This window comes from Drosophila teissieri, chromosome 3R, assembly GCF_016746235.2.
Source record: "Drosophila teissieri strain GT53w chromosome 3R, Prin_Dtei_1.1, whole genome shotgun sequence".
NCBI lineage: Eukaryota > Metazoa > Arthropoda > Insecta > Diptera > Drosophilidae > Drosophila > Drosophila teissieri.
The window spans coordinates 8,185,612-8,211,959 of record NC_053032.1 but is presented as its reverse complement, the minus strand read 5'-3'; the positions used below and the strand labels follow the sequence as shown (position 1 = coordinate 8,211,959).

Sequence of the window (26,348 nt, the reverse complement as noted above, 5' to 3'; positions counted from 1 at the left end):
CTCCGATGACTAGTTGTCGATATTTCTCCCAACTTTGTTTTACATTTATAACTTTATTCGATCACCTCGAAAACTGCAGGTTACCATACATATTTATATATTTTCAATTGACTTGTTCTCCATGAAATTGCGATTGATTCGAACTTTTTCATAATTAATTATTTTCATTCTTTTATTTATGCAAATGAATAAATATTTTGTATATAGCACTACGTTGGCTGCAAGTAATTTATAAGCAGTTTCATCATTGACCTCTTATTGCGTTTGATTCACTTATCTCTCTTTCAGCTCTCCTTCTTGATCCACCTTTTCATATAGTGTACATCATAATATATATAGAGTTTAATTTAAGTTATCGTTAGCTTTATTTTATAACTATTTATAGGCTTCGCAAGAAGTTCTTTAAGGTTTGCTTTGCTTCGCACTGTTGAGAGTTAAGAGTTTCTTTGAGTATTTGCTTGCTTGCTTTGATTTAAATTCCATTTAAAGAAAAACAACAGTTAAAATGCAAAATAAATTATTTCAACTACAATTTGAGACATAACTAGGCATGCACGCATTGAGTTTTCAGTTTTGGATTCATCTTTCAGTTATTTTTGGTTTTAAAAAGCACTACGGGTTACAAGATCGTCGAGTATTTGGGGTTGTTGCCATTGTTCTGAACAAGCATCCTAGTCATTACGAAATAAAATTAAATCCATAGACTTTTGGTCTTGGTAGCAATAAGTGAGAAAATTCGAGTAGCAAACGAGTTAAAGTTAAAGTAGGAATTAAGATTAAGCTTCATCATATTTGTATAAATACAAATTGAGTTAAAGTTAGATTTGGTAGGTAGTAAGTTAGGATAGGTTAATAACGTTTGCATATTGGTAGGTTGGTAGGTAGGTCGTTTGCCGATTTTGATGGCCAACAGCCCATTAGACCAGATTGGCCACGTGCGTCGTGTCCATGTGCTGAATTAAAGTGCGCATGAAGGACATCTCTTTCCGAGCGTTCTCCAGAATCACTTTGGGATCCTCTGATGTACAGCGTAGGCAGTTGGGCGCAAACACCATGGCCAGATTCGAGGAGTCCATCTTGGTGCAACTGACCACCTCGGGTATGGCAAACTGTTGCAGGAAATGTATTAGATACGTTAGAACCTGAAATCATAGATAATTCATAAATTTATAGCTCCATTAATTTTCTATAATAACAGTATATCTTACCAGCTGATTTATTTCGGGCAACTTATTAACTATTTCTTTGGCTTTGTCGGGATCCTCTGTGTTTACGCAATCTTCGTAGTAAGCATCCGGTATAAGTGGATCGTACAGTTCTCGGTACCACAGCTTAAGCAGACTGGCTGGCGTGTGTGCATCAACTAAGAAATGGAATTGAATATTAAACTTCATTCAGTTCTTATAAATCAGTTGTGAAATTAATCTCTTACCCAATGTGTTTTTGTAATCAGGAACATCCCACCGATCCAGGCGGTTCTTCATGCAACCTACTTCATCCACATCCGCGGAGACTCGAAAGATTCCTTCAGTCTGCTTGCCATTGAGCAGGAGCACCTTAAACAAAGAAAAATATTTATTTACATAAAGGTTTAACGCGAATTACAGTTAGGCAACCAATAACATACATGCTCTGATAATGTGGTCTGTATCCAGGGCAGCTTGCGGAAAGGAAATTTTTCTTTTTGAAGATCCATCACTTCAGAGAGCGTGTTCCCAAACATGCTGTTCCTTAAGATTTGTTGCTAAAAGTTGAGGATCGAGCAAATTTTATAATTGTTTTGAACATTTTCGAGTATGAATAGTTACCCGCGCTTGCTCCACCTCATCTACAGTTGGTTTTTTGGCCATTCGGCGTCCACTGCTACCTATGCGATCCAAGCGTCGACAGCACACAGTTGCGTAGTGTGAAATTTGCACATGGATAGGCCACTTGCTAACCTCCATGAAACACGTGGCAAACGATGGATCGCGGTGCCGATTGACATAACTGCAATACGAAACACAAAATTAAGAGTTATATTTGAATTTATAATTTAAATTACTGACTTGAGCAGCGTCGGTTGAAACGTGGGCGAAGGGGGTACGTAGGACAGACAGATGGCCATCAACTCCCACCCGCGGATGAGCGAGTCTCTTTTGGGATTCTCTGTCGTTTGCCGACACAACTGGACGTATAGCTCGTCTCTTAATCTGTGAAAAAGAAATACAGATTAGTTTATTGTTTTTACATATATTATATTAAGGTTATTAACTCACTGTTGCTGTGGTAGGGATGCACCAATTATTTCTATGGCCACTGAATTTAAAGTCATGCCTATTCGCGCCTTGCGATCAGCCATGTAGATCTGCACCAGTTTAAATAGTTCAATGGCCGTTTTCTTGTCCGCCTTGTCTCGGGACAAAGCCAACATGGGTCTGCTAATCGCCTCCGCCGTCCAACTAAGCATGTCTCGCACAGATGCCTTTTTCCGGAAGATTCCCTTAGAGTGTAAATTCAGATTGTCGGCAGCGAATTTCTCTATATCACATTCTTTCATGCAGGCCAACGTAGGTCCACCCAATCCTGAGCCTCCCATTCCTGGCGCCCGTTCGCTTGGAGGAAAAATTTGCTGGATGGTGGGCTTTAGCGAGGGAGGAGCCATCTTGTGACCAGGTCGGGAAAGACTAGCTGGCGTCACAGTACCCACGGTTGCCTGCTGTTGACCGGCAACAGAACAGTGGCCGGTCTCTTCTTTGGATGATGCAGCTGGTCCCGATCCTTGGTGACCGGCGCCAGCTAGGCGCGAAATCTGCCTGTTAGGGGAGGGCAGGGTCTGCGACTGCTTCTGCTTGGCGTCGCTTGGTTCCAGGTGCAGCTGCTGCTGGTGGGGCACTGACGGCGGTGGAACGTGATGGCCATGACCATGCCCAGAATACGGCGGAGTATTGGAGTAAAGCTGCTGACCGTGATAGCCGCTTCCTGCTGAGGGACTGTGTGATACGGTGTCGTAGTACGAGATCTGGTAACGAGGCTTTGGCTTGGGGGCGGTGGCGGTTGGAGCCGAAGGTTCTGTCGTATTGCCACCAATTCCCTCCAGCACAGCCTCCACGTTTTCGGAGCTAAAGTATACAATACAAAAGTTAAGAATGCTGAAGGAGGAAGAAATCAAATCTATACTAACATATCTTCCCTTCCGGCGGGATCGTGCGGCGGATACATGTATGCGTAGTAGGATACGCTGTCACCCATATTGGCGTAATCGTCGATCATGCCGTAGTTGTGTTCCAGATAACCGCCATGCGTGTCCGATCCTCCATCCGAGTCCTCGTTGTCCGGTTCGTGTCCTGAGAGTGAGTGCTCCGACTGGCTATCCGAGTGGTACGAGTCCGAATCCCCGCCGTCGCCACCACGGTATTCATAGCGACCCGACAACTTTGCCTGCTCAATGATATAGTGTTTGAGAGGCAGCAGGTGGGGCATTTCCTGGTCCCAATTTGTGTACAAGGGTGAGGTATTCCCATTGTCGTACTCCACGTCGCTGTTGTCAGCTTGCTGATGATAGTGATGCTGCTTTGAGCGCCGCTTTTCACCGCCTGTCCCTCCCCTTCCATCGCCACTCCCTCCTCCCACATGGTAGCCTCGTTTGTCCAGACTAGAACTGGCGCTATGTCGCAAGGAGCTCTGTCCGGGATAATGATGCGACTGCGAACGGTTCGCCGAGGAGTTATTGGACTTCTGGCGCTGGCGGGCAGAGTCGTTGGAGCCGCGCGACGAGTGCGTCAGCAGGCCAAGGTTCTCTGTCCCAACTCCTGGAGAAACAGGCCCCGATTTTCCCAACGAAATCCTTTCCAGACTCAACAAATCTAGGCTATGGCTCGGCTCCTGCAGGCGCGGTGAATGCTGCATCTGAGGCACAGTACTGGTGGCACTCGTCTTAGCCTGCCGCGAACTCTTTGTCTGTGGACTGATCGGACTCTGCGGACTAGAGTCGCTCGAGTGCTTTTTGTGGCTACTGCTGCCGCTGCCCGCCGTGCTGGTGGCCGTGTTGCTGCCACTGGCCCCACCTCCGCTCTTGGTTGCATTGGTGGTGTGACGGCGCCGCGAGAGCGGTGTGTTTTCCACTGACTTAAAATACTTTTCGTGCATGGAGTCATCGCTGGCAGCTCCTCCATTCGCCGCTTCCGCGCTGCTCTTACGGTAGGATTTGCTGTGGTGGCCAGCGGCGGCGGGATTGATTGAAGAGGACATGAAACTGCCAGAGCGGGCCAAAGACACTTTGTATTCGCGATCTAAAAAGGTTGAATATATTTAACATGAAGATAAATCGTTTTGTAGTGCTATAAACATCGTTTGACTGCATTTAAATTTAGGTTCACTCCTACTACATATCCGTACTAAGGTATCAAAACCAGTTATATAAATTAAGAGAAACTCAATTTATATGGAAGGTCCTTATCCTTTTGCCAATGTTTTATCATCTAGCTTATTAGCAACATTTTCGAACTTCTAAATAGCATATGCATGTATAATTCAAGCAGCCAGCCGAGGTTTACAGCATGGATAACTATTCGTACCGCCTCCGTAGGACTTGCTCGCTGGGGCTCCGGTGCCACCAGCGCCTCCAGCACTGCGTTGTGCGTTTCTCTGCTGATGCTGCTGTTGTGCGTAGTTGAATTGTGCAGCGGGCGCTGCATCCGGGGACATCTTCTTCTTCTGCGACTGGGGCGTGTGAATGGAGTGCGTAGGTGAGGCAATATCCGACGACTTGGAGGAATAGCCCTGCAGGTGGTTGGGCAGCAGCTGATGATCAAAATACTTGTCTCCATAGCCACTGCCACCGGCGTAGGATGAGGATGTGGAGGTGCTGCCATGCGGTAAGTTATGCGAACTGGTGCTCTCTTGCAGCATCTCGAAACTGAAAGGCAATCCGTGACCCAAGCGCAAGCAGAGATGGAGATGGGGGTACAGAAGCGATTTAAAGCCGATGAAGTGATGGATGCCAAACCTCAAAAACTTACGCTCCATTGTCCTTGCCACCGCCACGTTGTTGCTTCTGCAGGGAGCCAAGACGCAGGTTATCCGGATGTCCCGACCCCGGAACGCCGCTGTCATTGAAGCGCCTGTAGCCATGGGCACTGGACAGACTAGAGTCGCTTGACTTGCCCGATTCCTTATACTGATTGCAGGAGTCTGTTCGGTTGAAAGGATGTTGATGAGTCACCAGGATGTTGGGGTTAACCAGAGCACTCACCTTGCGAACGCCTGGAGGCGTAGCCCTGCGGATGCTGCTGCTGCGTGTCCATCGAGCGGGATGAGTCACCAGTGCCAACGCTGCAAAGTGGCCCAGAATGAAATGTAAACATATGTGAGTGTAAACAATGTAGAAGCAGGCCCCAAATGGGGCTGCTCAACTCAAGGCAAGCCCACTCACCGAAAGCTTTGACGACCACGTGGACTAGAGATCACTTCGTTGCTGGTAAGCTTCTCCTCCGAGCTCGCCACCGTACCATTACCACCGCTGATCCGTTGCTGGCCACGTCCTTTCTTGTTCGGTCCCGACATGGGAGACGGTTGTTGTTGCTGCTGGGAAGAGTGCTGCACCTGCTGCTGTTTTTGGGGCGTGGTCTGCTCGCGACGCTCGCTGGGATCGGTGTTCTGCTTGAGCGTCTGCAGCTTCGCCAGCGGAATGATGTCGCACTTACTCGGCCGGTGCCACACGGTCTTCTGCGTGGCCGCATTGTAGTAGTAGAACCGCTGGGTATTCGTATCAAACAGTTCCCACCACTGCGATGAGTCGGTCCGCTTAATTGGCACATCCTGTAAAGCGAGAACGGAACGGGAATGAGTTTCGGACTAAGACCGGGAACGAGAACAGAACGCGGTACGCGTGGCAAAATTAGTTTGGATCGTTGTCATCAGACGGAGAGTGGTCGTGTGTGTGGGATTGTGCAGTTCGTATCGGATCGTTGGTCGTGGAATTTGGGATAGGAATCGAGAAGGGGGCAACACGTGGGCTGGGAGATCAACGGGCGTTTATTAGATAAACACTCATAAACATAAGTATGCTGAAAGGTGAAGCCAACACTAATCGATTCATAATTCCTACCTTGAAAATGTTCCTACTGTTTATGCAGATCAACAAGAAATTAATGGTTACTTTCTCATAAAAATTATATCAAACAATATTTTTACCTCTGAATACCTTTATTTTTATAAACGCTGGTACAGTTTTGTATTTCTTTTAATTAAATTTAAAAATTATTTCAATGTCAAGTTCCTATCACTGCAATCATATTTTTACTGATATATTGGATTCGTGGAAAAGCATTGCAATTTCTGCACGTTTCAACATCTGACACACAAACATAGTTTCTTCAGAAGTGAGACCAGACCCAATGACATTCAGCTCTAGTGGTGGCAACGATGAGTTCCATTCTGCTAAAGCTTGGGAGGCTCCATTGTTGCTGTTGCTGTTGGTGTTGCATGGCGCTGGCTTTTATCCCTCCTCTTGAATTATCAAGCAATTACACAAAAGCAGATCTATTTTGGTATCTCAGCTCGAGAGCTTTTCTTGGGGCTTAATCAGCAAACTCGAGCGCACAAAGAGTGCGAGTGGGTGTGCCTCCGTGTGTGTTTATAATCTCAGTCTGAGGGGTTGTATCAGCCGAGTAAATACAAATACAACAAGTGCTTGCCAAACAGGAATTCTCGATGGTTTTCCGACTGCAGTCGTTTGCATGAGCCTTGTGCCGCATCAGTGATGGGATAGGTATTTGCATTGTATTAAGGTGGTGTACAAGATTTGAGATACATTACATTACGCACCTACCTAGGATCTAAGAAAATTGCACCAAAAGCTCTTAAATGTTTTCTTGGCTACTTTAACGGATAATGATTGATGACCGTGATGCCGTGATTGTCCGCAGGCATTAAATTAAATTAAATACATTAAATAGCTTAAATCCTGTTAATAAAAGAAAATAATTCTTATCGATCGTCAAGAGCAGATATATATGTATAGTGACGTTATCACGATCTATATACCTAATCCAAATCCATTACATTTTGAATTTCATTTTTGTACAGCTTGTTAAAAGTAAACTTCGGAAATACGTTGTAGTACACATCTCTGATTTTATCCTCCCTTTAATATCTGGCCTTGATGGCGAGGCGCGTGTGCTTAATCCGCTCCATCTCGCTCACTCCGCACTCCCCATCCCTGTCCCACCCAGAAGTCAGGGTTATTTCTGCAAAATACATGCAGTAAGAGCAGCAGCAGCCACAGCAGCAACAGCAGCAGCAGCGTTGACCTTGAACTTTTGCGCTGCAGATGCGTTCACTTCAGACTACTGGGAGACCCAGCTTCAGCTGCACTTGTCCGGGCCAGTTGGGCGATGGGCAGTGGGAGGTGGTTGGTGGTTGGTCCCTGACCCACGCCCTCTTTTAATTCAGCTGCCTGCTGGCGTTCTGCTGCTCTTGCTTTTGTGGTTGCAACTGGCCACAGATAGCAACAATAACAATGCCAGCCCCGCCCACCGTTCAACGCCCACCGCCCATTGCTCATCGCACCCCGCTGCAAATGGAAAGCTTTCGGCTTGGCTGCTTTTCATTTCTGGTTTTTATTTCCATTTCGAAGCGGCGCCCCGATTGCGTTGCATGTTGCATAATTTGTGGGCGCGACCAGACGTCTATGGGGAGTGGGATTGGCTGGGAGCAAGGCCACCCAGTGGAGATGGGCCACTCAGATGCCACGTCGCCTCGTTACGCTTTTCGCATTGTTGGGTTTCCAACTGCCCGTCAGTAGCTTATTCGGTCGTCAGTCGTCACTCAGCAGTAAGTCAGTCAGTCAGATAGTCCTCCCTCCACGTCGCCAATGATCCGATTCCCCGCTGCCTCGATTCAAATGCGAGATGAACTATAATAAGAAACATCAAACGACTCGACCTCATTTTTGGCCTGCTACAAAATTCTTACCTAACTTTTCATAATTGTGGAATATGAACAACAATGCCCTACATCTTAGTCAGAAAACGGTCAGCTTGAATATGCCCATTGTGTTTGTTGGAAGTTGGGGTGTAACCAATTAATTCAAATATTTAAATAGTGACTTTGAGAGTGTCTTTTGTTATCGTTTCATTTGCAATATACAAGAACCGCATTTAATTAAATTAAATAACAAACCCTGGCGCTATTTTGACAAATTACTCCCTTTCAATTGATAAGCTTGTTAATATTTTCTTATACATTATTGATACGAATTAGTATACATTTGTGATTCCCTTTTTAACTGAAATGTCCAGAGTATTGCTACTAAAAACAAAAAAAAAAAAAAAAAAAAACAAAAAAAAAAAAGGCATTGTGTTTCGCCATGTTGAAATTAGACTGTCAACGATTTATTTTTACAAAAAAAAATACCATTCCTTATGGATTAAAGTGTCGGAATGATTCGCCTCTGCATGACGTACCATAAGAATGATTACTCATACGCCCTGTGAGATAGGAGATGAAAGGCCTATATGCGCAGCAAGATATACTAATAAATAAACTTGATTCCTACTACAACAATCTAGAAAGAACGTCCTACAAAACAATACTTTCTCAACAGACTTATTATAACAGAGTTATTAGATTGATATGATTTAATTGCGACCCCATTAATTTATTTAATTGAGCCAAGCGTTACATATAGATCCCTCGAGTAATGCATTCCGTTTCGTTATCTGCCATTCAATTTGCCAACCATGGAGTACAGCATGTGGCATGTGCGTCTGGCGCTTATTGAAAAACAATTACAACTTTTAATCAGCGGCAAGTGGGTCGATCGAGGCGAAAAAAGAAGCAGGCACGCACAAGATTTCTAATCGGCCGGAGTCTGGAGTTTTTCGTATACAGAAGACTATAGCCGAGGTCAGTTTCGGACCCAGCCACTCTTCCTTTCATTTGCTCATCAGTGAATCATGCAGCGGGAAAACGAGCAAATGATATTAAATACAACACACTGGGGTAAAAACAAACAGAAAGTCAACGCAGAGCTTTCGGTTGCCCCTCCAAAAAATTAGGTCATCAACAGAGCAAATTTTGAAGTCCAGCGTAGATCCCAAAATAGAACCCATGGAGGCGATAACATCGTCTCATGAAATTCGAATGGAATGTGCCGCCAAAATTCGAAAGCAATGAATAGAATCGAATTGCGGTTGATCTTAAGCAATATGTGTAGATTTGACTTCAATTTAAAGTTGGCTCGCTCATTTTTCTCGTCACATAAAACAATCCCCAATAACTTTTTCCAGACGAAAGCAATAACAATTAAATAGCCGATTTATAGATTAAGGCAATGCAGTTATCGTTGAGTTGGGCACATGTTTCACATTCCCGCCAGAGAAATGGAATGCAGATCGCGCAGAAGTCCAAGTCAAATACGTATTTATAGATCCGTGAGCAACAAAAAAGCCTAGTCCTTCGCTTATTTACGATATGATGCTACTAATTACCTCTACCATAGTTCAGCTACACAAGAAATTAATTCATTGGGCAGGGATCTGGGATCGAAAGTGATCATCAATCAACTGCACATACTGACAAATAAATGCGAGTGATTCGCTTTTATGATGGATGTAATATATAAGTTATAAGTTCTAAAAACTCAAGCATTTTCCAAAAAAAAAACATGACTAAGCCAAATTAAGCACAAAATGAACTACAAAGTTATTGAAGTTGCTTAAAATCAGACAATTTCGCCTCTAGGGGATTGCGAAAATTAAAATGTAAATTCCCCTGCAAGGAGCTCCGAACGACGAAATTCATTAGCAATATTTATGCACATTTAATTGACTTCGTAATTGCTTTCAAATTGTGCCAAGCAAAGCGGAAGAAGTCTGTATTCAGCTGGGTGCCTGTGTGGATCCGAAAAGCACACTTTGGCCGCAAAGACAGGAAACCAAACTTGGCCCAAGAAGGCAATGGGCGATAGCCAACCGACGAAGAGGAACCCCGGGTGGCAAGGAATACCTGAAGTCTGGAATCATAGATAATGCATGACATGCATATTCATCAAGTGGATTCATTGAATTTATTGAATCAAGATACAAAGACATATGGACTTCTTCTGACTTACGATACCTAGTATTATGTCGGTACTGGCATTAGTATTTCTATTTAGGAAATCCAATTTATCTATAAATTCTGGAATAGCGATACCATTGAAATAAATTATGATAATTTCCACCAAAATTACCACCCTATTCTGATGTAATCTCAATAACGAAGGCAATGTTACAAATCAAATTGTCTCGGGTCTAATATACCCGAAGTAGAATAGGTACATAGAGACCTCACTGACAATTGAAATATTTTGGCGATTGCGAAGCCCAAGAGCCTTCACTGAAGCAAAGAGGAAGGCCCAGATCGAGGTCCGACCGTTTTGGAGTAGGCGCCGCATTTGGTTGCACCACCTCTTTCTGAAGGGGATTGGGATTGGGGTCGCGGGAGCAGTTGGAGCACTTGGAGCACTTGGATGACGCCGGCGGATGCACATGAACATCCAATGATTCTGGTGCGACTGTCTTGAGGTCTTGAGGCGGGTTTCGTAATGTGAAACATGAAACGAGCAATGGACGTGCAACTTGTGGGCAACTTTTCTTTTCTTTACTGTTTCTCCCTGCCAACCGGAAGTTTTACAAAGCCAAATGGGCAAAAAAAAGCGACAAAAAACAGTATGAAAAAGTTGACAAAGCGTTGAGAGACAGGGAGGGCGGTAATTTCGAGTTATAATAAAAAAAGAAAGGGGAGAAAAAAGTAGACGGTGTCCCAGCAATTGTGAATAAATTTCAAATCACGTACAATGAACGCAGCAGCGAGAGTTGTCGTTTTCTTGTTGTTGTTGCTGGTGACACCAAAGGGAGCCCGGCTAAAACAAAGCGCTGCAAGTTGGCCAACAAGCAGCTGCAAAAAAATCAAGAACAGAATGTTATTTATTTAAAACGAGTTAGAAAAGAGCGAGGGTGGAACAATGAGTACGCAAAAGGGAGCCCGACAAGGTAATGCAGACACCCCTTCTTTAATAATGCCATTTTCATGCCGCCCTGCATAAATTGTGCGGATTATATGGCGCAGTAAAAAGGATTCACTTCCTCATCGCCACGAGGGGAAGCAGCAACAATTTCAGTAGCTGCAATCAGATACTGAATCGGGGGCAGGTCTTTATAGCCTTTATCTAGTACTTCCGAAGGGGCAGAACAGAGTCGGAAGTGTCGACTTTACGCTGCCAAATTCACAATAGAGCCCCTGAATAAACCAGGTTGTTTCTTAACAGAAAAAGATTTCAAACTACAATGCATTAGTTTTGATGCATTACATTTAAATTAATTATAACTAACATAATATAAGTAAAATGATTTACATAAACATACAAACATAATATAAACAAATGTTTACAATTATTATATATTACCATAAAACATATATCGTAACGATAGTTATATCGTCTCATTCGATTAAAGATAAATTCTTTCAGCAATGAAGTTATTTAGAAACAAGTTCATTCATATTTTAAGCATATTATGAAAAGCCATGCTTGTGGGGGCGTAGAGGGGGTGTACTCAGAATGCGGATGACGTAGTCGATGAGTCAAACAGAGAGTGAGAGTGACAAAAACCGAAATGAAATGCACATAAATAAGCATTCGAAGAGACCAAAAGAAAGAGAGAGAGAGCCCGGTGACTTTGCTGCAATGCCTTGGTGGTAAGAGAACGGGGAGGGGGAAAGCGGAAGGAGGACCGCAGGACGAGCCATAAATCATGGCTTCGAGAGCGGACCTTACGCCCTCTTACACACAAAAAAATTATCTGAAAGTTGTCCACCAGAAACCTTTTTGTTCTAGCTGTTTATTATGGATACGTTTTTGTAGTAAATTATAGGAGAACATATCTGAAAGTACCTTTATAATAATTTATATAATTTGCAATAAATATTGCATTTATATTTTTTTATTTTTTTTTATTAAGTAAAATTGATTAATGCTCTAATATGTTCAAGGCAGCTCATTTTTTAACAAACGTAGTATTTTTAGATGTTGCAACACTAAAATAATTACCCGATATATACAAAATGATCCTTCAGTTAACGTATTTTTGCACTGATTTATATACGTTTTCGTTTATTTGGTCCTAATATTTTTTGTTCGTGTAGCTCCTTACGTTAGCCTTTCTATTATGGATGCAGGCCATGCACTCCTCTGCACACCAGTACCTTCGGAAAACTCCTGCCCAAGTATGTGCAATCACAAGCGAAACGAGGCCATTGCAGGCCAACAACAAAATCAATGAAAATTTTCCTACTTCCTTTGAGAGGAGGTAACAAGAGGAAGGCAAGGGGTATTCAAAGAAGGGTGGCCTGGATTGTTCGTCTGGCCGATGTTTGCCTTTCGGCTTCGTCCTGCAGGCGAGACCAAAGTTATTAGTCCGCAACACCTTTTGGCGTTGCCGCATAAGCCAAACAGCATAAAAAATGCAGCAAAAAAACCATGCATTTAGCAAACAGACAGCTAATGGTTTTTCATTCGATCCCGGCTGAAAAGGAAAAGTTTTGCCTTTAGAGAGGGAAAATATTTGCACTGAAGCATGAAAGACTGCAACATTTCCTCCTTTTACCCAGCTGTTATATCAGAACGGTTATGATGATGCGCGCATCATTCGACAGTTATTTTAATATAATTAACCTTGGTCACGCCACTTGGAGAAGTGGGTTACAAAAAATTTGCAAGCCAAACACAAGCAAGAAACTTGCGCAATCAAGTGGCCCCGAGTAGTAATTAAACAACCAGCCGCACAACAAGTTACTCATCTAATCAATGAAGTGAACCCCGTAAACATAGAAACATCTTGTGCTGCGAAATATAAGACATGGATACTGTTGACTTCTCATACTCAGATTCCAGTCATGATGATTGCTTAATTCTTTTCTGAACAGCATAAAGATGATTTACAAATATAGCGGTGTAGATTCATACGGTTTGAAGTTTTTGAAGTGGAATATACATATAAAAAAATGGAATATTCTTTATAGAACTGTAATAAATTATGCTAACCAATAACCACATATTATTGGTGGCCGAATAAGTGAGACCTTAACTGCCCCAATACATTTTAAGATGTTGTAGCAGTCACAGATAGCTTCCGTTGGGAACTTGATTTTAGAGCAGTTCTTTGCTGATACACATAAATATACAACTTTAGAGACTTGTACTTACTTCTGGTGGATCCCAAACACACTCGCCAGTGGTGAGATTGGCGTACATGTGCTCCTTGGTGCGAGGCTCGATGATTTCTACCCATTCTATTCTGCTGGTCCGAAGCATACAAGAAAATGGGGGATGGGGATCCGGAGGCGAGAAATACACATAAATAAGACATAAAATGCGATTGCTTCTATTTTCGAGCGGCCGAAAAATGTATCTCAGGAATGCCAGCCGCAGTCAAGTACTTTGAGATTCGAAACTTGGTGAAAAACGCCCTCAAAAGCGGCAGCAAAAATCAACAACGGCCAAATCTCCCCGCAAACAAATGTTTCATTCAATATTTTAGGGCATTCATTGAGGCAAATTAATAGGAGATACCAAAAAGTTGACCAAAATCGGCATTGTGCGTAGCATCTGAGTGCGTGTGTGCTTGTGTGTGTGTGCCGGTTTTTCCCCCATTCAATTGGTATTTTCTCTATGCCGCCGACAAACATATTTAGTCGAGCATTATCCGGTTTTTCCTTATTTGAAAATTGCAGTCCTGACACACTCACACTCACACTTACACTCGCTTGGCCAAGAATGGGAGTTGGGAGAGAGTGGGTGAGGTGAGCGAAAGAGGGTGTAAGTGCTAGTAGTACTCTCTCTGGCTCTCTCCATTTGGCACATTTGGCGGACGACGCTTGTTGCCGCGCCTTGCCAGAAAATCGATTTTGCAGGCGCCTCGGGCCACAAAAAGACCCAAAAAGTGCATAAACCAGGAATTTAATCAAGGTAAAGGAAAATGTACGCGACAAGAGAGAGTGAGGGAGAAGAGGCGAAAGAGACACGCAGGGAGGGAGAGTCGCCACCCACACACGCATTCTCACGCACGCACACACTCTGGCAGGCAAATGCGACTCCTTCCGCACTCTTTTCCTTCTCCTTTCCTCACTCAATCACGTCCACGCCCACCATCTCCTTTTACCACCCACCCACTCGCACTGCATGGAAATTTTCTGCAGCCAAGAATGCGATTTATTCAACAAAAGCATCTGCAGTTGGTCATTGTCGTTGTTGGTTTTGCTTTCTTAATAAATTGTATACACAATTTCGACATTCGCGTTGTCTGGAGATTGCCGTATTTGTTGTTGTATTGCTTTGCTGCCGCTGATGGTAGTGTTGTAGTTTGTAGTGTAACGGCACACACCTTTCACAACTTGAACTCATTTTTTTCTCTGCTCTTTATTAGGGGGCTGCTGTTGGTTGTTGCTGCTGGCGGTTTTCTCTAGCTTGTTGTTGTGGCTGCCTCCTTTTGCTATTTCTACTGCTGCTGGTGCTGCTTCTTGCTCCTTTTCTTGCACACACAAACACTCGCAAGCACGCACACACCCCGAACGCACTTTATATATATAAATATATATATTATTTTCTTTTACTTATTTTCGTTTCAACCGCGACAGCGAATATGCAATTTCCTTCTCAATTGATTTTTTCTACACACTCGCACTCCTTTTCACATGCGTGCAGTTTATGTTGCTATTGCTGCTGCTGCTACTGTTGTTGTTGTTGTTGTTCTGGCTGCCGCTGCAGTGCAACTTGAAACACTTTCACATTTATGACACAATTCACTGGCCATATTTTTGCTTGGCTCTCCGTTTGTGCAACTGCATGTTCCCTAATCTTTTTTAATATTTATGCTGCAGTGCGTACAAATTCGAACGCGAGACCATCCGCTTTTCGCTGCATCTATGCGCTGAAGATGTGCCACAGTCGATGAGCTTATCGATAGTGGGAAGGTTTGGTGCCGGCACTATCGATTGCGCATACTAGTATCGGCTAAATGAACAATATCGAAATGATGCTCTATTTCCGCTTTATGTTTTCCAAATTTACAATCAACATAATACAACATTTCTGTAAATGTTGGGAAATAGTTTTTCTCATGCATGTATCGATAATAACTCGTTTCACATCGTTTTAAAAGTGTGTCACCACCAACGGAGAACCAAAACAAACGACGCGAACAGCGTGACCAGCCTACTGATTTAGAAATCTATCATTTAAAAATAGGTCGTCTTGATTCCAAACGTGTTTTTTTTTTAACAAAAAGTTTACTTATTTGAAACATTATCTCGTTACTGTATTTATTTATTTATTTTATCTGCGTTAGCGATATAAAGTCTCACTTTGAGTTCAAAACTTAGTTATCAAATATTTTTTCTATTTCACGGAATAACACTTTTAGCTTACTTCACAGATGGGTTTTGAATGAAAAACGGCTTAGCACGGGATTAGTAACAGTCTGAAATCATGTTTTCATCGTCGCGCTTCAGCGCGCCGAGGATGTCATCCAGCAAGGAGGTAAAGTTCTCCTTACACTCGAACCACTCCTGGTGGTGCTTGACCAACTGGTCCAGGTCAATGGCCTTTAACTCCTCAAAGAACTGCCGCAATGGCACTACGAACTGCTTATAGTAGAATTCCTCGATGTGCCGCTTCTCTGCTTTTTTCCCTTCTGCGTTTATATGCATTTGGGTTTCAAATGCCTTTTCCAGGAGTTGGACATCCTGCGAGTTTAATATGGACTCGATGACTTCGTCCGCCTCGGTGGGATTGAGTGGTGGTTGCTGCGGAATCAGAGTTGGCTGCGTCTGGGAAGGGAAGTCGAATGTTGGCCGCTCTCTGTCCGAGAGCGGAGATCTCATTTCAATCTCCTCCATTATGCCCTCGTAGCGCTCAAACTTTTCTGTCATGATCTTGGCCCCCTTTATAACGAGTTCTAGAACCTCCATTGAAGTCTCCTCGCGCAGGCACTTGAGCAGGATGCCAAAATATCCGTACTGCTGTACTCCACCAAATACTTTGGCAATGCTGGTTTGGATTTCTTTCTCCGTCAGCGTGACAATCTTCTTCTGCTCCTTAGAGAAGGTCACTGTGGGAAAAGAGCCATCTATCATGCCCTGATTGCTAAACTGACGGTAGAACTCCCGGCGCCAAAAATTCAGTGCATTAAGCTTCACCTCTGTGTGATGATCCCCGATTATACAGTAGTTAAGGGTTGAGAAGAGCGTGTTCTTGTACTTCTCGTGGATCTTACGGTGTTCATAGATCTTCATTAGCGTAATCACGGCCTCGGCTTTCACGATATCGTTATTCTCTCGATACATTACAAACAGAAGATGGTCCTGTCAGAATATTAAAGAGTTTACCTTTTTTGGGCATATATAACTAGATGAACTCACCACAAGATCGAGTTGGCTTAGACCATTCTCCCACAAAAGGTTTATGGAGACCATTTGGGAAAGACACTTGAAAGCGGAAGCTCGCACATAAACTTCCGAGTCATTCTTGGCCATTTCGTAAACTATCGGTGGTATCTTTGAGTCGATTAGAAATCGTTGAAAGGCGGGAAACTCTAGAGGAGCAATGTATCATTAAAGTTAGGCAATACGTTAAGATAATCACAAGCTTACTCATGCGGGAGATACTGGCAATGGAGGTGGTGAGCTCTAGCGTTGTGTCACGCACCTCCCACATTGTGTCGTGCATTCGCTTCACGATAATGGGACCCAAACAGACCAGTGCGGAGCCCTGTAAGTTATCCACCAAAAGAGCCATGTTCGGTGAAAGGAAGTGCTCCACAGCCAACTGAACGAGTTTCAGCGCCTGGACAGTGCACTGCAAATATAGAAGAAAATTGTAACGGAAACCTTTGCCCACTAGGAATGACAGTTAATTTTGCTCACCCTGACATCCATGTTTGTGTTCTCCAGGACAAAGGCCAGGCAATTGACAAGGCCAATGGTCTCTACCGATTCCTTCCACGTTATCTTGAAGCGTTCGATCAAAGTGCGCAAACCCACCATGACGGAATGCAAAACCTGTGGATCGTTGACGACCTGTTCGGTGCCCCGGGGATACAATTCTAGATAAGAGCTGCCCGCGCTGCTCACGCTGTGACAGTCATCTTGTGCACTGTTCGTAATGACACTCATGGCCACTGCCTCGCGGAGAACATATAGCAAGGCCTGGCACACAGTAATCGCCTGCTCCCGATCAAGAACGTTTTCCAGTGCCAACAGGCTGTGTATGCATTTGTTTGCCAGACCGGCCGTCACCAAACCAACAGCCATACCGTCTGCAGAAAAGAAGGTGTCCCGCATTGTGTAGCAGAGCCGCAAGGTTTGTTCGCAGGAGATCTCCAGCAACTTGACAACATACGCATCGAAAAGCTCTACCTTACTCTCTTCGTTGGCGATCTTCTGCGCATACTTCATGGAGAAGAGCAACGGCAGCATATGAAAGCAGATAAGCTGGTTTTCAAACGTAACGCGTTCTTGTTGGATGACAATTTCCTTGGGCGCACGGGGTCCCAGTTTTTTCCAAAGTACATGATTAAGCTCCGCCAACTTCACAAAGCTCACGCCATCCTTGCGGGTAATAAAAAATTTCATGAGATTAAAAAATGCCAACCCGAACTCGGTAAACTCTTCCGGGGGTTCTGTGGCGTCCGGATTTAGCAACTTCTCATGCAACAGCAGTGCAAAGTTGTAGCTGCTCAGCGTTGTGAAGATCTTCTCAATGAAGTACGGGTTGTGGGTCATATCGATCAGCTTCCAAATGGTAATCTCGAAATCGTGATACTCCTTGAGTAGGGTAATCAGAGTAGTGCGCTCCTCGAGCATTAGCGTCTGCTGTAGTATGTAGGACAGCAGATCCAGTGTCGCCGAGATCTTGTGCAACAACTCGTTGTCGTCCACCTTAATGTGAATGCGCTCCACTCCTTCGGTGTTCTTATACAGATTGTCGTGAATCGGCTGCATAATCTCAGACAAAATCTCAAGGGTAACAGCCTTGTCGTGCAGCTTGTCGCAGGACTTGTACAGCATGTTGTAGAGCACTTGACGGGCCTCCCGCACCACGTACAGCGTGTGATCGTTGTTGGAATACTGGATGAGCAGCGTCCAGATGCGGTGCATCCGCAGAAAGGCCACAACAATGCTATACACGGTGATGGCTTTCATCAGACGTATTCCGCCTAGCTTTATCGATGGGCTGAAGTTATGTTCCCTCTGTAGGAGTTTTACTGCTCTAAAATGGTAGTGGTTCAATTTTATGAGATTAGAGCACGGTTTTTAATCCTGCCACTCACCTGTTTACTATATCCAGCTCTCTTAGGCGCACAATTATCCACTCGTTGCTCGCCAGAAAACTGGTCAGATTCAGCATAAAGGATATCACCTTCGGGTGGATCTTGTTGAAGTCCTCGGTCACCGCTGTGATGCATCTATCCACCCACTCCACCACAAATGGGGCCTGCAGCACAAAGGCGTTCTCTACGGACAGATAGGAATCAGTTGAGGATTGGATGGCAGATAGCAGGGCCACTCCGATGGTAAACTCACCCTTGGCCTGCAAGTGTGTGAGGAGTTTCTCAAAGTAAACATTGTTGGTAGTGGAAAAGTTCTCGCGCAAAAATATGTCGAATATCATTCGCAGGCGCGACAACACCTCCTCTTGTTTCTGCATCTTGCTGGTTCCACACTGCTTGAATAGCGATGGCCCTTATGGCATAGTTTTGGAGCTTGCAATTGTTCCACCGAATAATGAAATCGTTGATTGCGGTTTCTGGTTCTTATCACGCCGAAAGACACTTGTTTTGCATTGAGTGGCCGTGCACGTTCGCAATCGAAATCCGAAGCGCATTCGCCAGAGTTGCCAGGTAAGCGACAAGGTCACGGATCGAAACATATAAAACTCAATTGTATACTTTCTTTTTATCCGTAACTAATAAGTATTATAATTAAGCATACTAAGTAACAAAAATTTTGTCATGCTAGCAATAAATTATAGAGAGGCTTAGGCTTTTAATTTTACACATACATCATATATCACATGCATCTTTATATATCCTAATTAAAGCTCTTGTACTTATGTCTTAAACATGTCTTGAAAAAATTCGATTTTTTGTATAAAAATATATATTCTTTGGAATCGACTATACCCTCTTCTCCACAATCAGTGGGTATTAATTTGGTAGGCTTGACCCAGTCACTTGATCACACCATATTCGCATCACTTCCAAGAAAGTCGTGCGGTGAAAGCCGTAAATAGCTGCCATGGTCACACTGTTTTGATGCAAAATAAAATAATGACGCTGACATAGAATCGGACCTAGGGAACGTATAATGGATAATAATGTAGACCAATTAGCAGCGAAGAGCCAAACAGAAAAAACCGATTCCACAGCAGCAGCAACAGGAACACCAGGAGCAAGAGAAGCACCAGTATCCGGAGCAAGTGGAGCGGGACCAACGCCCGGCGCAAACTCCTCGACCTTTTGGAAAAACAGCGGACGTCGAGTGCCCGGACGGCCGAGTCCCAAGCGGGAGCTCGAGAAGGCGGCGGCAGTTGGGGTAGCGATCGGTCGCGGCGCTGCCCCCGGAAGTGGCATGGTGTCCACCTTCACCGAGTACCAGAAGTCGGTGAGCGATGCCTGGGACATGGGTGACGACGAGTTCTGCATCATCAGTAGCACGGAGGCTGCAGCGGCGGCCGTTGGAGCTGGTGGTAATGGTTTCGCGACCACGAAGGTTTTTCTTAACCTATGATTTCGTTTTGATCCCTCAACAGATGCTCGTTTTTCCCGGCAAGTGTCACAGACGGTGGCTCTCAACGTGATTGAGACGCACTCTCGAAGCAACCTGAACCATAATGCATCCCGGTCAGCAAACGAAAGTGAAGCAGATTTGGTGCCAGTCAGCAGTAGCTCGACGGACGATTCCAAGGAAGACCGCAGATCTCTGCCGGACAGTAACGAAAACAGGTGAGCGGCGCCAACTCAACTGGGAAGTCAAAAAGAAAGTTTAACCCAACGCCTGCAGTTGTGCAAACAAGTCAGGGGTGTAGCGGTTCAAACCCGCTTTCTGAACTCATTTTCAGATGTTATAAGACAGTAAATATTTAATAATGTTTAAGGTATTATATTATTATACCCGTTACTCGTAAAGTAAAAGGGTATACTAGATTCGTTGAAAAGTATGTAACAGGCAGAAGGAAGCGTTTCCTACCATATAAAGTATATATATTCTTGATCAGGATCAATAGCCGAGTCGATATGACCATGTCCGTCTGTCCGTCCGTATGAAAGTCGAGATCTTAGGAACTACAAGAGCTAGAAAGTTGAGACTAAGCATACAGACTCCAGAGACATAGACGCAGCGCAAGTTTGTCGATTCATGTCGCCACGCCCACACTTTTGAAAAATGTGTTGCTATTTTTTCATTTTTGTATTAGTCTTGTAAATTTCTATCGATTTGCCAAACAACTTTTTTCCACGCCCACTCGAACGCACACAAACCGCCCAAAGCTGCTACGCCCACACTATTGAAAATTTTTTTGATATTTTTTCATTTTTGTATTAGTCTTGTAAATTTCTATCGATTTGCCAAAAAACTTTCTGCCACGCCCACTCTAACGCCTACAAACCGCCACAAATAGTTTAAAAGAGTTTAAATACTTACTGTAATGTGTAGACATCCAGTAAGCATTGATAACACACGATTTGGTTATTCTTAGCCGTCAGGCTGATTTAGGTTTTAATTTAGCTTTCAATTCTTGTTTTGGCAGAAATGGTTCTGTCAGTTTAACTCTCTAAGAGTGTCTGAGTTGTGATTCTTAAAAATATTTCGTCTAAGGCTAAGCCGCGTAGCTGCGTTGCCGGATACGCCAGCAGCGGAGCGGCTCTTTTATATATATCTTATATATCTATGCTTATCGAGGGAGCGAGTTATGCACTTATATATTATGCATTTGGTCGGCGTGGGAATGCTCACCAAGCACTTATACTTTGTAGCCTTTAAGTGGACAATCATGTTACATCCGCCTTGGGCCTTATTGGTTGCATAAACATAGCAACAAAGTGCTGCTATGTGTTTGTATGCTGTAGGTACCATTGTACCTAAATGTTCTTAATATTACATAGGCGCATATTACATTACCATATAAGATTCACATATTTAAACGATACTTTTAAAGTACGACCCCTTAAATTCATTTAAGATGTATATTTTTCAACAGTTTTAATCGTGTGCTGAGGTTGTTTAATATATTTAGGTTACAGTTTACTATGATAAATCATGAATAATCACCTAATAATGTAGTTAGGTTAAAATTAACTATGTTATTTGCTGTTAGACGCTCCCAATTTATCATTGCCATTCTCCACGTTTTAAAAAGTGGTAACCAATTTGCTTGGCAACCGCTCCTAAACCATTTCACTTTCTGAACTGATAGCCACTCCCAGCTCTTCCCCCTGAGCAATGTCGGAAAATGCGGAACCAAGACCTAAAGCAATAAACCCCTAACGGTTAGTAAGAGAGTTTGCCATTTCAGATCTAGGTTAAGGAACTACCCGGGAAGACCACAATTGCAGAAGATCAGCTCGAATTGCCAGGACAGCGAGTACGAAACGAAAATTGAAAAATTCCAAGTGGTGCTAGACTCGCCTCAACTTGACTTGGTGGCTCTGAAGAAGATAAGTTGGTCTGGCGTGCCTCGGAAGGTGAGAATCAAGTGATTAATTGTTGTGCAATTTTAATAAACCGCACTCTAGATGCGCGCTGTCAGCTGGCGACTCCTTTCAAAGTATCTTCCGCCTTCAAGTGAGCGCAGGATGGCGGTGTTGGAGAGCAAGCGGCAGGGCTACCAAGACCTCAGGCACAACTACTTCCGGGTGGATAGCCAGGATGAAACGCAGCAGGACACATACCGCCAGATCCACATCGATGTGCCGCGAATGAATCCCCAGATTCCGCTCTTCCAGCAACAGCTTGTCCAGGAGATGTTCGAGCGCATTCTCTTTATTTGGGCCATTCGCCATCCTGCCTCTGGCTACGTTCAGGGCATTAATGACCTGGTCACGCCCTTCTTTATCGTCTTTCTTCAGGAGGCGCTGACGCCGAATACGGATCTCGAGAAGTACGACATGTCCACGCTGCCCGAGGAGACTCGAAATATTATCGAGGCGGACTCGTTTTGGTGCTTATCTAAGTTTCTCGACTGCATTCAGGATAACTACATCTTTGCTCAGCTGGGCATACAGGAAAAGGTTAACCAACTCAAGGATCTAATTCAGCGCATTGACGGTGAGTAGGAATTCTTTACCTTTGGCAGTAGAAAAACGCCACATCAAGATTACTTTGCAATGAAGGTGATCAAATATAGATGGAGATATGTTAATGCTCTTGTGATTAGATAAGTGGGGAGGCTTTCGGCTTGTGTAAGCAAATAAAAGCCTCATTAAAGTCAAGCATTTTTTATATACCCTGTCAAAGATACTGAAGATGCTTTACATTTTACAAATTTAACAGGTTTTCTAGAAAAATAAAGTTAAGCTTATATGGTGTAGTAGGATAGCTTTTGGTCAATATGCATTGTCACGATACTACTAGATAAGCAACGTTTGCATGCAACCTACAATTGCCAAGTGATGATACTAAAATTTAATTTCTGTTTTCAGTGAACTTACACCGTCATCTACAGGCGCATGGCGTCGACTACTTGCAATTCTCATTTCGCTGGATGAACAATCTGCTGACACGCGAGCTGCCGCTGCACTGCACCATCCGGTTGTGGGACACATATCTTGCAGAGTCCGACGGCTTCGCCCTGTTCCACTTGTACGTGTGCGCGGCATTCCTTTTGCACTGGAAAGAGCAGCTGATGCAACAAAACGATTTTCAGGTGAGTGCTGATAGGATTTACTTCCTGCAACGTCTACTGATCATTGATTTCTTGGCGGAGGCAGGGTCTCATGTTGCTGCTACAAAATCTGCCAACACACAACTGGTCAGATCGCCAAATCAACGTTCTGCTCGCCGAGGCATTCCGCCTGAAGTTCACGTATGCGGACGCGCCCAAGCATCTCGAGACGAAGAGTTGACAAAAGCGACACCAACAGCGCATATACGTAACTTAGAAGTTAGTTTATTACGATTTGCGGAATATACCTACACAATACACGTACGCTACATACATCTAATAATTATATACAATTTGTTATTTAGACGTTCATCTCCGTTTGTTTTAATTTATGTCGTTTTCTTTTTGTATTTATCAACAATCCGTACGTAGGCAACCGCTGAATTCTGCGCTTTTTGTACATACGAATCAAAAAATTCAAAATACAGTTTTACACGTTCAACGGGTCGAGACGTTTCAATTGAAATTTGTCTTTTATAAAAACAAATCGAATCAAAAGTAATGAGAACTAGATTCTTTTTCATGTGAAAACTCAAATTAGCCTAAATAATAAAGACTAAAATCTACAGATAATGATTACACGGATACAACAATGGAACAGCTTGAGTAAAACAATAGTAACAGGCTTAATTTTCTAATTCTGTCTATCGGCGATGTGCTTTAGCTGCTTGAGCACTGTCTCTAAAAGTTTCTTCTTGTCGTTCTTTCGCACCAGCGAGAAAATGGGCTTCTTATCCGCCTCGCGAATCTTTTCCAGTATCACAATAATGGACTGAGGTTGCACCATGTGGTATCGGTTCTCTTGCTTTCCATAGTCATGGAAATACGTGCTCCATTCCTCTAGGATGAGCAGGTCTAACAGCTGACGGTTACGCAGGAAGTACTTGCTCAGTTCTCCTTCCTTCAGACCAGGCACAGGTTCCGAAGCCGCGAAAAACTCGCACTGCATTAGATCCAGGTTGATTTGTGTGAGTGCTCCGGTGGAAATCTGTTTCACATCCTCGTCATACATGATCGAATAAATCTTTTCTGCAATGTGTTCAAAGGTGCGTCGGCAGGCCGCCTGGGCAATGTGGGGCAGCTTAAAGGCAAAGTTGTCAAAGGTGCTCTTAAGGTAAGAAATCATGTCCGTAATAAAGGCTGAGGCGATTCCTGGCGGTTCTACCAGTAACCAGTCATAGGCGCTTAATTCGAAGAACTCGTCGATCTTCGAGCAAATACGTAGGCCCACCTGCTTCTCGGCGTCTTGCCGAGCCACATGGAACATGGCTGATGGTGTCTGAGATACACTCCTCTCTGTGTTGGTCATATGACACACGAACTCGTCCAAAAACGGTCCTGCCTTCTCCAAGTACTGCGTGTCAATTATGATCTGGATGAGCTGCGTCAGCGTAATGCTCGGTTGGCGGAATACCACAGATAGACAGCCACTAAAACTTCGCGTGAGCAGAAGGTTGGCCGCCTTGCGCACCATGGCGGCCACCTCGTTGGGTGATAGGGTGAGCTCCTCAGCAAACTTCATGCAGGCGTACATGAATTCTTTGGCCTGGTGATATACCTCTGGGACCATTCTCGAAAAGGGGAATTTCTTTGGAAATGGAGCATTCTCAAGCTGTTCCGAGTGGAAGGGGAAACGTTCGATGATGCATTCATACTCTTCCGTGTTTTGCACAACCATAGGTAAAAACTGTTCCTTGTCGAGAATTTCGCGGAACACATGCACCCAGCGTTGCAGTAACACCTAGAAATAAAGAAACAGAGGGAGCATTAACACATCTTACGCATACCGAGATTCTTGCAAGTTTTACATATATCTTAGTATTTATCAAAGCTCACCTCATTATAATGATCCCGCATGTTGTGCAGTAGTTCCCAGAGGATGTTCACGGTGTAACCGTAGCACTTAAAGGTGTTGATGGAAAGCATTATGAGGTTCTTAATGCGCAGCAGAATATTAGGATCAGTGCAGGACGAAGAACTCATGCTGATTTCGTTGACAAACTTGGTTAGCGAGCTGGACCACAGATCCTCCAAATAACTGTTAGTCACGACATCGCCAGCCGTGTTCTTAACGTGATCCTCAACCACAAAGAAGCCAACGATGGCACAGATGTAAGTCTTGTAGGCCTCCAAATTGTCGTGCATGTTGGGCGGCGGTTGAAGCACCAGTTTCGCCTGATCCCTGCGCTGCTGACGGTAGTCCTTCTCGAAGTACTCCCGCTGACCCAGTACCATGTAGATATGTAGGCAGCGGTAGATGGGGGAGAAGTCAATGAGGTCCTGGGCACTTATGTTGGCGCCATCATCATCACCGCCAGCACCTGCTCCGCAAGCTTCGCCTCCATTCACCTGCTGCATGTGCTCGGCAATGATGGCGTTGATATCCCGCTTTTGGAGCTTTTTGGTGTGTGTGATGGCCAACTCTCCGATGCGGGGCGAAAATTTACGGATGTTCTCGAGGAACTCTCGAAAATCTAAGGCGGAAGAGCGACGGATATTTTCCTTGATTATGGGAATCTGTATCTGCATTTGTGTGGCGAAGCGGTAGTTGTGTGTCTTTAAACGCGTTAAGTGCTCCGTCTCCAGGGTCTCCAGAGTTCTCAGCGCCTGGTAGTACTGCTTATTCTTGGCCTGCTGGGTGAACTTCATGTAGCATTCCAATGCAGGCAGACAGGATTTAAGTGCCTCGATGGCGCTGGCCAGGTTGGATTCGATCTGACGGGCTCGCACTAGATCATTGCCCTGCTGAATCAGTGAGGCACTAATCTGGCGAAGGGACGTGTCCAGGGAATGCACCTCGTTGTGCAGCTGTTGTGCCTGCGTGCGCACCTGGAGCAGCTCCTGAATTGAGTCGATGAAACCCTGATAGTACAGGTTGCATATCCGCTCGATCTCCTTGTCATGGCTACGAATCCGCTGTTCCAGTTGGTCCCCAATCTGCTTGGTGTTGTTGCCTGTGAGGGAAAAAGAAAAATGGGCGTAAACAATGGAGCAAATTGTTTCTATTTACAGTCACCTTCGAGAATCGAACGGAATGTCGGTCCCCAATAGTCGTCCACCGCCTCAATATCTTGCACGGTCACCTTTGACATCTTTCGACACTATTTTTCCTCTTTTAAACAAACTTTTGTCAAAACTTAATGAACAATTATTTCGCCGACTTATCGGTATGGTATATCGAGAACTTGCTAAATGTTATCGAGGCTTGACTTTCGATACTAGGGATAGGGAGCCGGTATGTTTTAATTTATATAGGAAAATGGTTGCACAGAATAATTTGTTCCAAATCCAACGGAATATACCTTAAGGAAAATGTAATTAACCCAAGGATTGTATAAGCTAAATAAATATAACAAAAAAGCATAAGCATATAGCTACTCTCATAAAA

The 26,348-nt window shown here is 44.1% G+C and overlaps 4 protein-coding genes across 5 annotated transcripts; 1 reads left to right on the top strand and 3 right to left on the bottom strand.

The window, feature by feature from the left end:
* Positions 1–191: 191 nt before the first annotated feature.
* On the bottom strand, positions 192–14,956 carry LOC122618956 (hornerin). Its single transcript, XM_043795550.1, has 14 exons — positions 14,406–14,956; positions 13,229–13,319; positions 5,414–5,799; positions 5,234–5,313; positions 5,001–5,172; positions 4,557–4,897; positions 3,164–4,271; positions 2,259–3,101; positions 2,049–2,192; positions 1,809–1,989; positions 1,628–1,744; positions 1,433–1,556; positions 1,209–1,363; positions 192–1,142 (listed from the first exon to the last, which is right to left on the bottom strand). The coding sequence occupies exons 1-14, from the start codon at positions 14,423–14,425 to the stop codon at positions 918–920; spliced, it is 3,987 nt and encodes a 1,328-aa protein (XP_043651485.1). The 5' UTR covers positions 14,426–14,956; the 3' UTR covers positions 192–917.
* Positions 14,957–15,313: 357 nt separating this feature from the next.
* LOC122619755 lies at positions 15,314–18,896 on the bottom strand. Its single transcript, XM_043796865.1, has 6 exons — positions 18,604–18,896; positions 18,351–18,534; positions 16,945–18,289; positions 16,672–16,876; positions 16,441–16,613; positions 15,314–16,383 (listed from the first exon to the last, which is right to left on the bottom strand). Exons 1-6 carry the CDS (start codon positions 18,725–18,727, stop codon positions 15,490–15,492), a joined length of 2,925 nt encoding a protein of 974 aa, XP_043652800.1. The 5' UTR covers positions 18,728–18,896; the 3' UTR covers positions 15,314–15,489.
* A 404-nt stretch (positions 18,897–19,300) lies between these two features.
* Positions 19,301–23,272, top strand: LOC122621125 (TBC1 domain family member 22B). Of its 2 annotated transcripts, none has more exons than XM_043798884.1 (6): positions 19,301–19,765; positions 19,832–20,024; positions 21,593–21,761; positions 21,813–22,344; positions 22,719–22,942; positions 23,007–23,272. In XM_043798884.1, exons 1-6 carry the CDS (start codon positions 19,387–19,389, stop codon positions 23,139–23,141), a joined length of 1,632 nt encoding a protein of 543 aa, XP_043654819.1. In that variant the 5' UTR covers positions 19,301–19,386; the 3' UTR covers positions 23,142–23,272. The 2 variants fall into 2 exon arrangements, with proteins under 2 accessions (XP_043654819.1, XP_043654818.1); XM_043798883.1 differs by having other exon boundaries at positions 19,303–19,768.
* LOC122621124 (exocyst complex component 6) lies at positions 23,170–26,134 on the bottom strand. Its single transcript, XM_043798882.1, has 3 exons — positions 25,977–26,134; positions 24,797–25,914; positions 23,170–24,701 (listed from the first exon to the last, which is right to left on the bottom strand). Exons 1-3 carry the CDS (start codon positions 26,050–26,052, stop codon positions 23,595–23,597), a joined length of 2,301 nt encoding a protein of 766 aa, XP_043654817.1. The 5' UTR covers positions 26,053–26,134; the 3' UTR covers positions 23,170–23,594.
* Between the last annotated feature and the right edge of the window lie 214 nt (positions 26,135–26,348).

What these genes read in the sequence shown, in the direction of transcription:
- LOC122618956 (XM_043795550.1), bottom strand. Translation starts at nt 14,425, where the DNA reads ATGAGTTCAAGTTGTGAAAG. An exon ending in CCCGCCGGAAGGGAAGATAT is followed by an intron (nt 3,102 to 3,163) that starts GTTAGTATAGAT and finishes TGTATACTTTAG; the next exon opens with CTCCGAAAACGTGGAGGCTG. An exon ending in AGACCACATTATCAGAGCAT is followed by an intron (nt 1,557 to 1,627) that starts GTATGTTATTGG and finishes TCTTTGTTTAAG; the next exon opens with GTGCTCCTGCTCAATGGCAA.
- LOC122619755 (XM_043796865.1), bottom strand. Translation starts at nt 18,727, where the DNA reads ATGCAGAAACAAGAGGAGGTGTTGTCGCGCCTGCGAATGATATTCGAC. An exon ending in CACACACTTGCAGGCCAAGG is followed by an intron (nt 18,535 to 18,603) that starts GTGAGTTTACCA and finishes ATCTGTCCGTAG; the next exon opens with AGAACGCCTTTGTGCTGCAG. An exon ending in TGCCAGTATCTCCCGCATGA is followed by an intron (nt 16,614 to 16,671) that starts GTAAGCTTGTGA and finishes TTGCTCCTCTAG; the next exon opens with AGTTTCCCGCCTTTCAACGA.
- LOC122621125 (XM_043798883.1), top strand. Translation starts at nt 19,387, where the DNA reads ATGGATAATAATGTAGACCAATTAGCAGCGAAGAGCCAAACAGAAAAA. An exon ending in GGTCTGGCGTGCCTCGGAAG is followed by an intron (nt 21,762 to 21,812) that starts GTGAGAATCAAG and finishes ACCGCACTCTAG; the next exon opens with ATGCGCGCTGTCAGCTGGCG. An exon ending in TCTAATTCAGCGCATTGACG is followed by an intron (nt 22,345 to 22,718) that starts GTGAGTAGGAAT and finishes TTCTGTTTTCAG; the next exon opens with TGAACTTACACCGTCATCTA.
- LOC122621124 (XM_043798882.1), bottom strand. Translation starts at nt 26,052, where the DNA reads ATGTCAAAGGTGACCGTGCAAGATATTGAGGCGGTGGACGACTATTGG. An exon ending in ATTCCGTTCGATTCTCGAAG is followed by an intron (nt 25,915 to 25,976) that starts GTGACTGTAAAT and finishes TTTCCCTCACAG; the next exon opens with GCAACAACACCAAGCAGATT. An exon ending in TGCGGGATCATTATAATGAG is followed by an intron (nt 24,702 to 24,796) that starts GTGAGCTTTGAT and finishes CTTTATTTCTAG; the next exon opens with GTGTTACTGCAACGCTGGGT.